Genomic DNA, 12,364 nt, shown 5'->3' with positions numbered 1-12,364 from the left:
AGGCAGATTCTTTACCACTGAGCCACCAAGGAAGCCCAAAAGTTGCTGACTAGTCCTCTTGAAATTTCAAAAGAGACAAGAAAATCTTCTTCTGAGTGACATGATTACAGAAAAGTTTCTAGAGAGCCATGGAGGCTATAGAGGTGGGGTGGAAGAAGAGGCCCTGCAGGACATTGGGAAGCAGGAAGCCTTTAATCGTAAGCAACATAAATGAAAGATCCTGTCTCTGTTTTGAAGCTGAGCAGAGCTAAGGGATGTCAAGGATTGGATACCCACTTACTGAAGAGCCCCCTCCAGGCCCTAGGCAAGATGTTAACCTCCCTTCTCTATATATAGGGTTTTGGACAAGATCTAAAGATGATTCAGTTAGGAGTTAGTAGTATGTTACATGTCGGGTGACTAACTTTTAATAGGATCAATAATGAAGAGTGGGTATGGATGTCAATCTATGGGGAGCAGAATGAATGATGAATCATGAGCAGAGTTTCATTTTATACACAGTAAAGTCACAGGCCACACTAAGGCATTATCTGATTTTTGAAAGAAATGCCCCTTCCCTCACAAATAACCAGGCAATAATAGTACAACCATACTACATTTTTCCAAAGGGTCCAAAGCACTAAGAATGTAGGAGACAGTACTCTAGATAAAATACAACCCAGCTTGGTTTTAAAAAATACCCATCTGGCTTCAGGAAAAGAAGCTTTAAAATTGTATTTACACAGGTGCTGGCTCAGGTTTCTATTGAATCTGGCCCCAACATACTTTTAAGACACACCTCTGGCTAGATGAGGGAAGCCAATGGCTGAAGAATGTGGAGGATAATTTATGAACTTGGTTAGCTTTTCTCCTGGCCTGTGGCTGTGGATCTGAATTTACTAGGGAGGTCAGACAAATCTTGTTGCAGACAAAAATACACAGAAAGCTCTGACACCTTCATGTCCAAAGCTCAAAAGTCAAGAGAGGCAATGGACACATACATGCTGGGCTTTCTGGGAAATGTTATTCATAGTGCCCTGAGAGACAAAGAGGAAAGAGGAAGAGATTAACTTTTGCTATGTTCTTATACAAATGCTATTGGACCTTCAGATCACCAATTAAGTAACACTGAAGATAAGTGGTTGTTTAAGAACCTTACGCCAACCCAAGGCCTTCTTTACCAGGGAACTGCCATAAATACTATCTGCCACCTCTCCTCTCTGCTACCCAAGGGACATCATAAGTGTATGTGTACTAATGACCATAGCTCCATTTCTGTAGATGGAATCAAAACTTACTGGGCTGTGCTAATATGAGCTGTGCTACATATCATTTAGCTCTTACAATAACCCTGCGACCTATTACTATCCTCACAGAGGCACAAAGTTACAGTAGTTGCTCAAGGCCCAATATCTATCTATTTTGGAGCCAAGGATTGAACTCGGGTCTATTTTACAAGGTTGATGCTTATAAAGTGAACTGCTGGCCAATGGAAATATCTGGAGTATCCATAAAATTTTAGAGATTTATTGTTAGAAAGATTTAGGCTGTTATAGATTTATTGCTAAAATATTCAAGATCATTTAGCTCAACACTTTTATTATTTAAATGGAATTTTGAAGTGAAAAGAAGGAATGTTAGATAGAATCTGCTTCTCTTTCACTGCATTTCATTCCACTATCTAGATAGCAGCACGCTTCCAAAAAGCCCAGAAAGTAGAGTAGGATGGCGATGTACAGCTCAGCATTGGCACAAGGTGGGAGTGGGGAACAGGCATAAAAGGTCAGTTGAAGGCTGACCAAGGGATCTGTTGCATCTGATGAGGTTCCCCTCAACCATCTCTGGACTCCAGAATGTTCCTTAAACAAGTATCCTGCTTTCATGCAGCCCTGTCTTTGGTCAGTCTGTTCAATATTCCTGAAGTTCATTTCCGACCTTTTGTACCTGGCAGACTACTGTTGTTGTTGATGTTTAGTCACTAAATTGTTGTGTCTGACTCTTTGTGACCCCATGGACTGTAGCCCACAAGGCTCCTCTGTCCATGTGATTTCCCAGGCAAGAATACTGGAGTGGGTTGCCATTTCCTTCTAAAGGAATATTCCTGACTCAGGGATCAAACCCACATCTCCTGAATTGGCAGGAGGATTCTTTACTACTGAGCCACCTGGGAAGCCCATTATGTGGGAAACTCTGTGCCATGTTCACTCCATAGTCACTAAAGAGTCATATGACTTTGGGCAAGTCACTTTAACTCTTCTGTGCCTCAATTCCTTCATTTGTCAATGGGACAAATGGTAATACCCACATCGTAGGGTTATTGTGAGGACTGAATGAGAAAATGTCTACAAAACAACTAATACTTATTGAGTATGCAATAACTATTTTTTTTGTTATTATCTCTTATCCCAGTGCCTTGTATAGGTCTATTGCACACAACAAATAAACACTGACTGTTTGTTGAATAAATGGATGTTATCTGGGGAAAGTGCCAGTCATCAAATAGTCATTTTAGAGATCCCTGCAGTCAAGAAAAAGATTTATTATGTTGCCTCACATAATTCTTGGAGGTGCCAAGACAACACTCTCTGAAGCTGTGAAGCTGGAGAACCCCTCAGACAAGAAATAAGAAACTACTGGAAAACCTTCATTTCTGTCATTTATATTTTCTATGAACCTAGGAAAGTCACTTCCTCTCTCTCTGGGCCTCAGTTTTCTCTTCTACAAAATAGCTTGGTCAAATTTTTAGATTTTTAAGTTCTCTTCTTTTAATTTTTAGCAGGTTAGCATTTAGAGATCCTGTGGTTGAAAGCCCTGAATCTTTTAAGTCTTTTCATTAAATACCTCTTGGCTGAATCAATGCCGAGAAAGTAAAGGAACTTGTGAACATGGAAGTATAGAAATGTGATTATTTAGCTTATAGTCTCCAGGGTCCACATCCAGGTACCACAGCGAAATCATGGTCCATCCACACTATCAGGTGTCCTTAGAGAGGGAAGACAATAAAAACCTTGATAAAAGAGAACACAATTTTGTCTCTGTGAATTTTTAGTTCTGTCCTGAAAGACAATATTTTCTAGTTTATGACAACAAAGAGGAGGGGAATGGAGTTCTCTTTCTCCTGGCCCCATAGAAAATATTCTGTGGTACACTTCTCCAAGTAGGCTCAAAGCAAAGAGTCTAGGAACATGATTCTAACATCTGTATCCATACATACTGTCTGAGTTCTTCAGCTTGGCAATGAGAATTAAAATTCTCATGAGCCCGGGTTTTAAATCATGCTTCCTATTCTGTGGTTCTGTGATGAGAGTGAATTAAGGAAATACCGAGCCTGGTTTCATCAGAATCAGAACTTTCCCTCTGAACATTAGGAGCTAGTGGAACGACTATCACTCACATGCCCCTGCTGCTGCTGCTGCTGCTAAGTCGCTTCAGTCGTGTCCGACTCTGTGCAACCCCATGGATGGCAGCCCACCAGGCTCCCCCGTCCCTGGGATTCTTCAGGCAAGAACACTGGAGTGCTGCTGGCCCTAACTAATGAAGAGTTTCTGGTGAACCACTAGCTATTATAAGTTTGTTTGTTTGTTTTAAGGAAGAACATTCCCTGTGATGTTAGTGTTACTCACTGGTTTCTCCCCATAGTACTTAAAGTTTTTCTTCTTTAATTTCTGATTCTGTTGTTTCTCTTCAACTGTTATCTTTCTTGTTTTCACTTTCCTCTGCTTTAGGTTAGTATGTTTATATATTTGAGAGGTAGCTGTGCCATAAGAGAGTGACTGCTACCTTTGGACCCAGAAGACCTGGGTTTAAATCCAGATGCTCCACTTAATTCTGGAGAGGGAAATGGCAATCCACTCCAGTATTCTTTCCTGGAGAATCCCATGGACAGAGAAGCCTGGCAGGCTACAGGCCATGGGGTCTCAAAGAGTTGGACAGGACTTAGCAACTCAACTACCACCACTTCACTTACTAACTGTTGATTAACTGAAAAAAAACATCAGTTTGCTTACATGGAAAATCAGGAGGATGACCTCTCCCTCTGTTCCAGGTGGTTGGGAAGTTCAAATGGAACTGAAATATGATGACTGAAGAAATTTAAAGGGGTCCAGGGTTATGATCACTAGGTTCCTTCAGGAAGGATCTGTATCTTGAGTATGTGAGCCTGATATCCCATGTGTAGTAATTATCCAGCAAATGTATACTGACTGAACACAAGATAGATTACCACCAGGCCAGTTCTTATGAAGTATTCAGTAAAATATAGGCAACAACATAGCCAGAAGCTGTGGTAATTCCAATGGGATGCATCAGAAGTCACAACATGGAGTGGAAACAAATGGACTGAGAATTCTAATCCTTGCTCCCTTTGTAAAGAGTCATTAACCCAAACTCTCAGTTTCCTTTTCTGGATAGAGGGAAGTTCCCTTTTCTGTGCTCTCTTCTGAAAGGTACAAAGCTTACTTGCCTCTTTGGAATTCTGAGAGCAGTTGCTAGCTCTGAAGAGGAGTGTGAACACTTGAATAATAGCTTCCAGAAGTATGCACACATGGCTATTATAACTGAAGAAATTGCTTTTTGAAATAATGGATTCTCCCAGAATCCAGTTGTTATGAGGGACAGTGTGTTGGTTGCCATGGGACTAGACTAGAGACTAAAGAAATAACTCCTACCTCTGAAGAAAAAGTGGGTCTAACACTTACCTGTGCAATAGCAGCCAACTGCTAAAATCTACCACCCAGAGTTTCATAATTATCAAGAGATTCTCTGGGGATTAAAAAAAAAAACAAACTTCTGGCTGCAGTATATGGATGGGCTTTAAAAATATAACACATTGGGGAATAGTAAGGCAAGGTAAAGGGAGACAATGGACTCACACGATCTTGCAGGTGACATAGAAACTTCTTGTTAATCATTGTTTCATTAAATGCATTTGCTATAAATTATCAGCCACAGGGCCTTATAGACCAGCAATGGCAAATTCTTGACATGGCCCCCAAATTGGGCTCTAATAAGAGACTTGGGTGGGCATCAACTAGAATGAGTTATAGAGCTAAATTATTTATTCTGAAGGCCTGTGCTCTAGTCCTATTATGAGGAAGACCAGAATTAAGCCAACAAATGTGTAAAGACAAAGAATCATAGGGAAATACATGGTAAATTCATAACTCAACTGGCCACCTGGGCCCTACTTTCTCTGAGACAGAGAGCTTTTCCATAACACTTCATACCAGATAGTCCTCAAAGCTACCTTCCTCTATACTATCTGGGTTATATGTGGCATCTGAGGGCTTCCCTCATAGTTCAGTCGGTAAAGAATCTGCCTGCAATGCAGGAGACCCGTGTTCGACTCCTGGGTCGGGAAGATCCTCTGGAGAAGGAAATGGCAACCAACTCCAATATTCTTGCCTGGAGAATCCCATGGACAGAAGAGTCTGGCAGGCTACAGTCCATGGGGTTGCAAGTGTCAGACACGACTTAGCAACTTAACTACTACTACTATGTGGCATCTAGCAAATTCACTCATACATATTTTATAATTATCCACATGGTTACAGTACAAAAGCCTAAAAATTATGTGGAATATTTTCAGTTTCTCCTCTGGGTATTGCAAGGTTGAGTGATATACCAGATCATCAGAAAAAGTATCCTCTTCTAGCATTCCAAGAATGTTTTTTTTTTCCTATTTAGTGAAAAAAAATGCTCAGTCCCTAAGCATTCTAGGCAAGCAAGGTGTACAAACTTTCACTGGCCATATCAGAAGAATGTTTAAAATTAGATAATCTAGAGAGTTACTAAGACACCAGAGATCAGAAAGAGCCAAATTTTCTATGCAGATTTGTAAGCAGAGGAGTGACCATCTAAAGCAAGACTTGACAAACAGCAAAAATTCACAAGCCAAATTTAATGTGCTTTTTCTTTTTGTGTGACGCAAGAACTGAGAATGAATTTTAGATTTAAAATAGCTGATAAAAATAAAAAATAGTATTTAAAGGCATGTGAAAACTGAATGAAATATAAATTTTACTGCCCATAAAGTTTTACTGGAGCACAGCCACACCCATTGGTTTTGTCTAGGACTGTTTTCATGCTGCAAAGGCAGAGTTGAATAATAGCATCAGAGACTATATAGGGCACAAAATCTGTTACTATCTGGCCCTTTACAGAAAAATGTTTGCTGATCCCTAATTATTGTAAAGTAAATAAATAATGTTTTAAAAATAAATAAATAAAAAGTAGCAAAAAAAAAATAAAGTCTGGCTATGATATTTTTAAAAAATCAGGGACAGATAAAAGATACTATGAGTAGTTTTGTGAAAAAAAAAAAAATCTCTAAGACTCGTGCAATAAGCATCAGTCAACTTCTTGGCCAAAGACACTCGATGGAGGCCCTTTTGAAGTTACAAGTAGGGCTTTCTAGGTGGAGATAGTGGTTAAAAAAAAAAAAAAAAAAAAACCCGCCTGCCGATACAGGAGACATAAGAGACTTGGGTTCCATCTCTGGGTAGGAAACATCCCCTGGAGGAGGGCATGGCAACCCACACCAGTATTCTTTTCCAGAGAATCCTGTGGACCGAGGAGCCTGGCAGGCTACAGCCTATAGGGCCGCAAAGAGTCAGACAGGACTGAAGCGACTTAGCATGCACACACAAAGTTGCAATTATATCTTCCTAACATAGCTAACTTGCCCCTGGGAAATGTTACTCTTAAAGTCAGGGAGTGAAGAGGACACTGATATGCACCAAAAACTCTCTGCAAGACTCCAAACAAGAAGTAACATTCAATTCCACATGAGTTGAGGTGGGAAAGAGTAGATTTAAAGGACAGAAAGAGTTCAATGAGGGTTCACTTACATTTCTTCCCTCACAGAAACCTGGGGAGAGAAAGAGAATCAAAGCCATACTTATATAAAATTTGCCAAGGATACTAAATTGGGACATATTGTAAACATCAGTGAGGATGGTGTAATTCTTTGAGTTCAGAATGTAAACTACAGTTTCAGTTTTATGATGTGTACCAAACAGTGCTCCATGCGTACAAAACAAATGGATGTACAATCTCCAATGTTTTACTAGAAAATGTCTGAAAAATAGTAAATTCTTGAGCACATAATGCACATGATGAATTAATTAACCCTCTTTGAAACATGATGAGGTAGAGATGAGGATTCATATCCTGATTTTCCAGATGAGAAAATGGAAAAGAAAGGAAGTTATCCAGCCATGGTCATAGTGCCGGGAGAAGAGGGAATCTGAGTCCTGACTCTTAACTCAGCCCATCCACAGTGCACTCTCTGAGCTGGCTCTATCCTCATCTGAAGACTGGTATTTTTAAGAGACAGGAGCTAGGATTCACCATCTTCTAGGAAGGCAAAACCAAATGTGTATACAAGTATAAACACACATGTTTGCTGAAATAACAGTGATGGTGTTTGTTATTTATAGAATTGTCACAAAAAGTCTAAGCTGAAAGGGCATTTTAAAAATATCTTAGTTTAACTCCCCTATTTTACAGACAGGGAAAACTGAGGTCCAAACAGGGACATTTTCTTAGCCAATGTCACAAAACTAAACCCCCTCTGACCCCTACTCTGCTTAAGGATATCACCTTCCTTTGACTTCCTGGTCTTTTTGATAACATCCAACATGCCTTCCCCTTTCACCTTCCCACTCATCCCACCCACCACCACTAGCTAATTCTCTACATGCTTGTTTCAAACCCAGAGACCATCCTCTCAACAGCACATACCTAGACACACACATGCACACACACACACACACATTCTTTGAATAAGTTTCCATCAAGCAGGTTTTAATGATTTTTACCCCCGTGGCCTACAATTGTTTTTATCATCATTTTTAATCCCCAAATAAGCAGATTCTTCCTTGACTAGCCTCACCTTCACTCTAAACTCCCAGCAATACTGACAATGAGAAAATGTGAGGTTCTCTTCTTCCTCAACAGGAAAACCTGGCTAGATTACAATCGATTCTTTGCTGAGTCTTGCACCAATGACAGCATTAAAGCCTCATGGTTTATGAACTACCAAAGCTAGAAATGGATTTTTTTCTGACGTGCCAGGCTTTTAAGTCTTGTACCTGTGCCCAGTCCAAAGATTTTTGAAACCCTGAATAAAGTGGTAATCAACACTCTGAATACTCCATCTGAGTTAACTGACAACAACAAACAAATTAGGAAGAAAAGATTTGTTCTCCCACTCCCTCCAAGACAGGTGGAATTCCAAGTTTCAACAAGGCAGATTCAGAATCACCTTTAGAAAGGCCATTTGGGCAATAAAGATGCATTGTAAAAATGAAAAAAAAATCAATAAATGTTCTCTGCAGGTAATAAGACAGCCCCCTGCCTTCAAATAGAGATAATAATGGTAGTAAACTGCAGCCACCAAACTTTAAAGGTAAAAGAAAACACCAATACATTTTTTTTCTTTTTGCTTTGTTTCATGTTTTTTAAATCACTTTCTCCTGTCCCTCAAAGGGCTCAGGACTGGAAGCTGGGGTTCACATTCCAAAGGAACCAATGGGCTCCATAGTTTTGTAAAGAACCCACTGGAGATTTTAATATTTCAAGGAATTTAGATCATTTGGCTCCATGAGCTCACAGAGGCTCATTTTCTCAAAGAAAATATTACCAAGTTCCTCTAACAAGTGATTCTAGGGTCTGAAGAATTTTGAGACCTTGCTAGATTTCCAAATGCTCGGCAATTTGAGTGATTACCCCTCTCCCAGCTTCCTTGTTCTCAAATAGTCCAAGATCCACATAATAGCAGAGCTCCTCCCAGGCAGCCCTGCCAGCTGCCCTTCTGCCTGCCTCTCTCCTTCAGCCTTAATTTCTGTAGAAAGCTCCCATGTGGAATATGTTATGACAGCAAAATCTTCCCTTTCACAATATAGTTGATCATTTCCACAGTTTTCCAAAAACAATAATATCGTGACCCAGATTTTTAAAACCCAGAGGCAGCATCAAATACAATCTAATCTATCTAACTATTGAATTTGCTTTTCGCTTACTTTCTTGAACTCTTTTCCCATTGGATATAGTTGCTATTACTGTGGTGCCTGGGCTTACTGACACATTGCTTTAGATGGGTGCTATGGTTCATTTTCTGCTCTATAGATAGGGCCTAACTGAAGCCAAGGTATGGGGAAGAGGCAGATTCTCACTGGAGATGTTGGGGTGATCTGAAGTCTTTGGTGCTACTCCTCATTTCCTTTTCTGACAACCATCCTTTTGTGAGTACTCTTAAGGAATGAAGACACTGATCTCTGTCTCTTTCCAAACTGCCTATGCCTGGGCACTGGGGCACTGGACCTCATATTGCTCAGTTTAAGCAGTAGCAATGTGCCACTCAGGGTTATGGGTGGAACATGCAGCATGCTTTCTTTAATGCTGAACAGTATCTGTCTTCTTATTGCCTGGGGAACTAGAAGAAAACAAAATAGGTTTCCATTTTATAGGTATTCCTTTCACCTGGCCAAAATGGTGAAAAGATAATCATCATTCCAGTTAGCTATCAGTAGGGAGACCAGTTAAAGAGCACACACTTTCTAATTTTTCTCTAGTTGCCAAGAACACTGTGGTGCTTCTGCTGTCCTCTGATGGGTGTCACCACATTCCTGCTGAGAGGTGTGGCCAATATACCTGCCACTTTAAGACTGTCCTCAGGGATTATAGCTTTATATACGGAAAGGCTGTCTCTTTCAGTTCTGACTTAAAATTTCTAGGCCAGTGAGAAGGAAGAAAAGGGTCTTGGCAGGAAGTATTTCCTTTGTGAAAAGTGGAGGCCAGAGTAGATACTGGTGTTTAGCAACTGAGTATGCTTCCAGAGCAGAGCATCTCTGTCTAGAAGCTGTTAATTAGTGTCCTTTCAAGAAGGAATACTTAGTACAGGATGGGGAGTGAAGTGGATGGGTAGGAGGCTTAAGCCTAGGGAGATTGGGAAGGAAGGAGGCAATAGCATATATAGGAGGTCTGGAAGTGTAGGAGGTCTTCCTGCTGTAAGATGTAGCCTGAGCACCTCTTGGGGCTAAGCAGATATTAATTATTTTAAACTAAATAATACTAAGGAGCCAGTTTTTGAGGACACTTAGCCAAATATAAGATACAACTTAGCTTAGGGTTATGGGCTCTTGGACAGGGTCTGAAGGAGAGAATAAAAGTTTCTTATCACTTTGGATACTTATCTACCTAGGAGCTATTAATGCAAAAAGGCCCCAAGGAGGCAGCAGCAGGAGGGAGCAGGTGCATAGACTGATGGTCTGCTGAACAGTGAGAACACTTCCTTTCTGGGGTTGAGGCCAGGAAGCCTTCACTAAGGAATAGTCTTGTATTCACCACAGAGTACAGGCTGGGGACTTAGTCTGGATTTCTCCACTTCTAACCTCTCTAATAAGGACATTTTTTTCCCTCACTAGGCAGGAGAATGGAACACAAGAAAGGAGGAAATCAAATCTTTTCAAATCATTAATTTTTTCTTTTGTTCCTAGGACCCACCAAGCTCCAAGAACCAGCTGGGACCAACTTCATTGCCTTCATTGCCTGTAATAACAACGCTGCCAAAGACAGGGGTCCAACAAGTATGAAAATTGACTTTTTAAGGCTCTTAGGTTCTTTCAACAAACACTGCCAGTGACTTTGTCCCAGAGATCATAAAATCCTGAGTCCTGATAAACTGGTGTCTCTTTTTAGGAGAGAAAGGGAGAGAAAAGTGAGTGTCCAAGATCCTTTACCTTCAGCGGCTCTTTTAAAAAAGACTTTGCAGCTTCCACAAGTGAGAGCTCCATAGTGACAGCCAGAAGCTTCATCCCCACAAATCAGGCAGGTCTTCTGGGGTGGAAAGTAATAGTCGATGGGCAGAACATGGTCCCTGGTGGTCTCCAAACTGAAAAGACCCAAGAGGAATAATGAAACACATGTCAGTAGTTGGCAGAAACAGGAAGGTAGAAGTCTGAATCTTCAGGATTAAACTGCATGTGTAAATTATTATTTATTGCTTAACAGAGTCAGTGTGAAGCTGAATTTTCCTTGGATTTCTCCTAGGGATTATTTTTGTAGGGTTTCTATCATGTGGACAGAGCCGTTCTGGATCCTATGAAAGGATTTGAGAAGTTTTCTGAAATCAGCCAGTCCCTTGGGCTATGTCTGCATGAGGGATGGATGAAGGCAGAAACCTGAGGTAAACATCTCTAACTTAAGGTGGTGGTCATGAAACAATATCAGAGTAATTAAATGGTATGAACTCAGTCCTAAAACCTTACTTATCCAAAGGGAGACCTATGGCGATACCAGACTAAGCATCAAAGCAGTTTGATGTGCTTTGTTATAGTTCTCTGAGCCTTACTCTCATCTGTAAGTAGGAATAATATTACCCAGCCTACTGACCTACTTGTGTGAGCAGAAGTATAAATAAGCCAGAAGGATAAAAAGCTCTTGTAATGAATACAGAAGTGAGGAATTACAATTAGTATTTTCATGTTGTCTTTTTTTTCCCATTCCTTTTCTTTCCTTAGGAGTCTATCTAGATAACATGGACATTCCCCATTCCCATTCTATAACATAAAGTAGCAGTTAAGTAATACACAGTGATGCTGGAAATCTTTCAGGCAACCCTCTAAACACTTAGCTATTAGAATACTCATGTTCTTTGGTTTAAGAGTTTCAAAGGTCACCTAGTTAACTGTCTATCTCCAAGAGGATCTGTGCCTGTGTCCTTCCAGGTGGCCTGAAAGAGAGGGCCAGAAACCCAATCCTAAAACCTTAATGGAAAGATAGATCTTAGTCTCCCACAGTAATAAATTCAAGTTTAAATAAAGGGAACATGGTTCATACTACTCAAAGGTAAACTTTTTTCTCTCCTGTCTTATGTCTAATCATTAAACAAAACATAAGTGGTTTCCTGGGTTAATCTGCTACAGGTACTTGACAACTGCCTATTCTCTTGTCCACAAGAATGCAACCACTATTTTATTTACTTTTTGTGCTTTTACTTATTTATTGGAGTATAACTGATTTATAATATGGTGTTAGTTTATGCTGTACAACAAAGTAAATCAGCTATATGAATACATATATCCCTTCCCTCTTGAACCTCCCTCCCCCACATCCCACTTTCTCTAAGTTCTCACGGAGTACCATGCTGAGCTCCCTGTGCTATACAGCAGCTTCCCACTAGCAATCTATTTTACATATAGTAGTGTATACATATCAATCTACTCTCCCAATCCATCCAACCCTCCCTTACCCCACTGTATCCACATGTCAATTTTCTATGTTTACATCTCTATTCCTACCCTGCAAACAGATTCATCTGTACCATCTTTGTAGATTCTATACATGTTCATTCATATATATATTTGTTTTTCTCTTTCTGATT

At 40.2% G+C, this 12,364-nt stretch overlaps 1 protein-coding gene across 2 annotated transcripts in view; it reads right to left on the bottom strand.

The window, feature by feature from the left end:
* AR (androgen receptor) overlaps window positions 1–12,364 on the bottom strand; it is a 217,739-nt gene that overhangs the window by 76,529 nt on the left and 128,846 nt on the right. For both annotated transcript variants that reach the window (XM_027533137.1, XM_027533135.1), the window contains exon 2: window positions 10,722–10,873. In XM_027533137.1, the coding sequence (XP_027388938.1) occupies window positions 10,722–10,873 (152 nt within the window). The remainder of the gene's footprint in view (window positions 1–10,721; window positions 10,874–12,364) is intronic.

This window comes from Bos indicus x Bos taurus, chromosome X (assembly GCF_003369695.1).
Source record: "Bos indicus x Bos taurus breed Angus x Brahman F1 hybrid chromosome X, Bos_hybrid_MaternalHap_v2.0, whole genome shotgun sequence".
NCBI lineage: Eukaryota > Metazoa > Chordata > Mammalia > Artiodactyla > Bovidae > Bos > Bos indicus x Bos taurus.
Note: the sequence above shows the minus strand (reverse complement) of the source record. Positions and strands in the feature narration are given on the sequence as shown.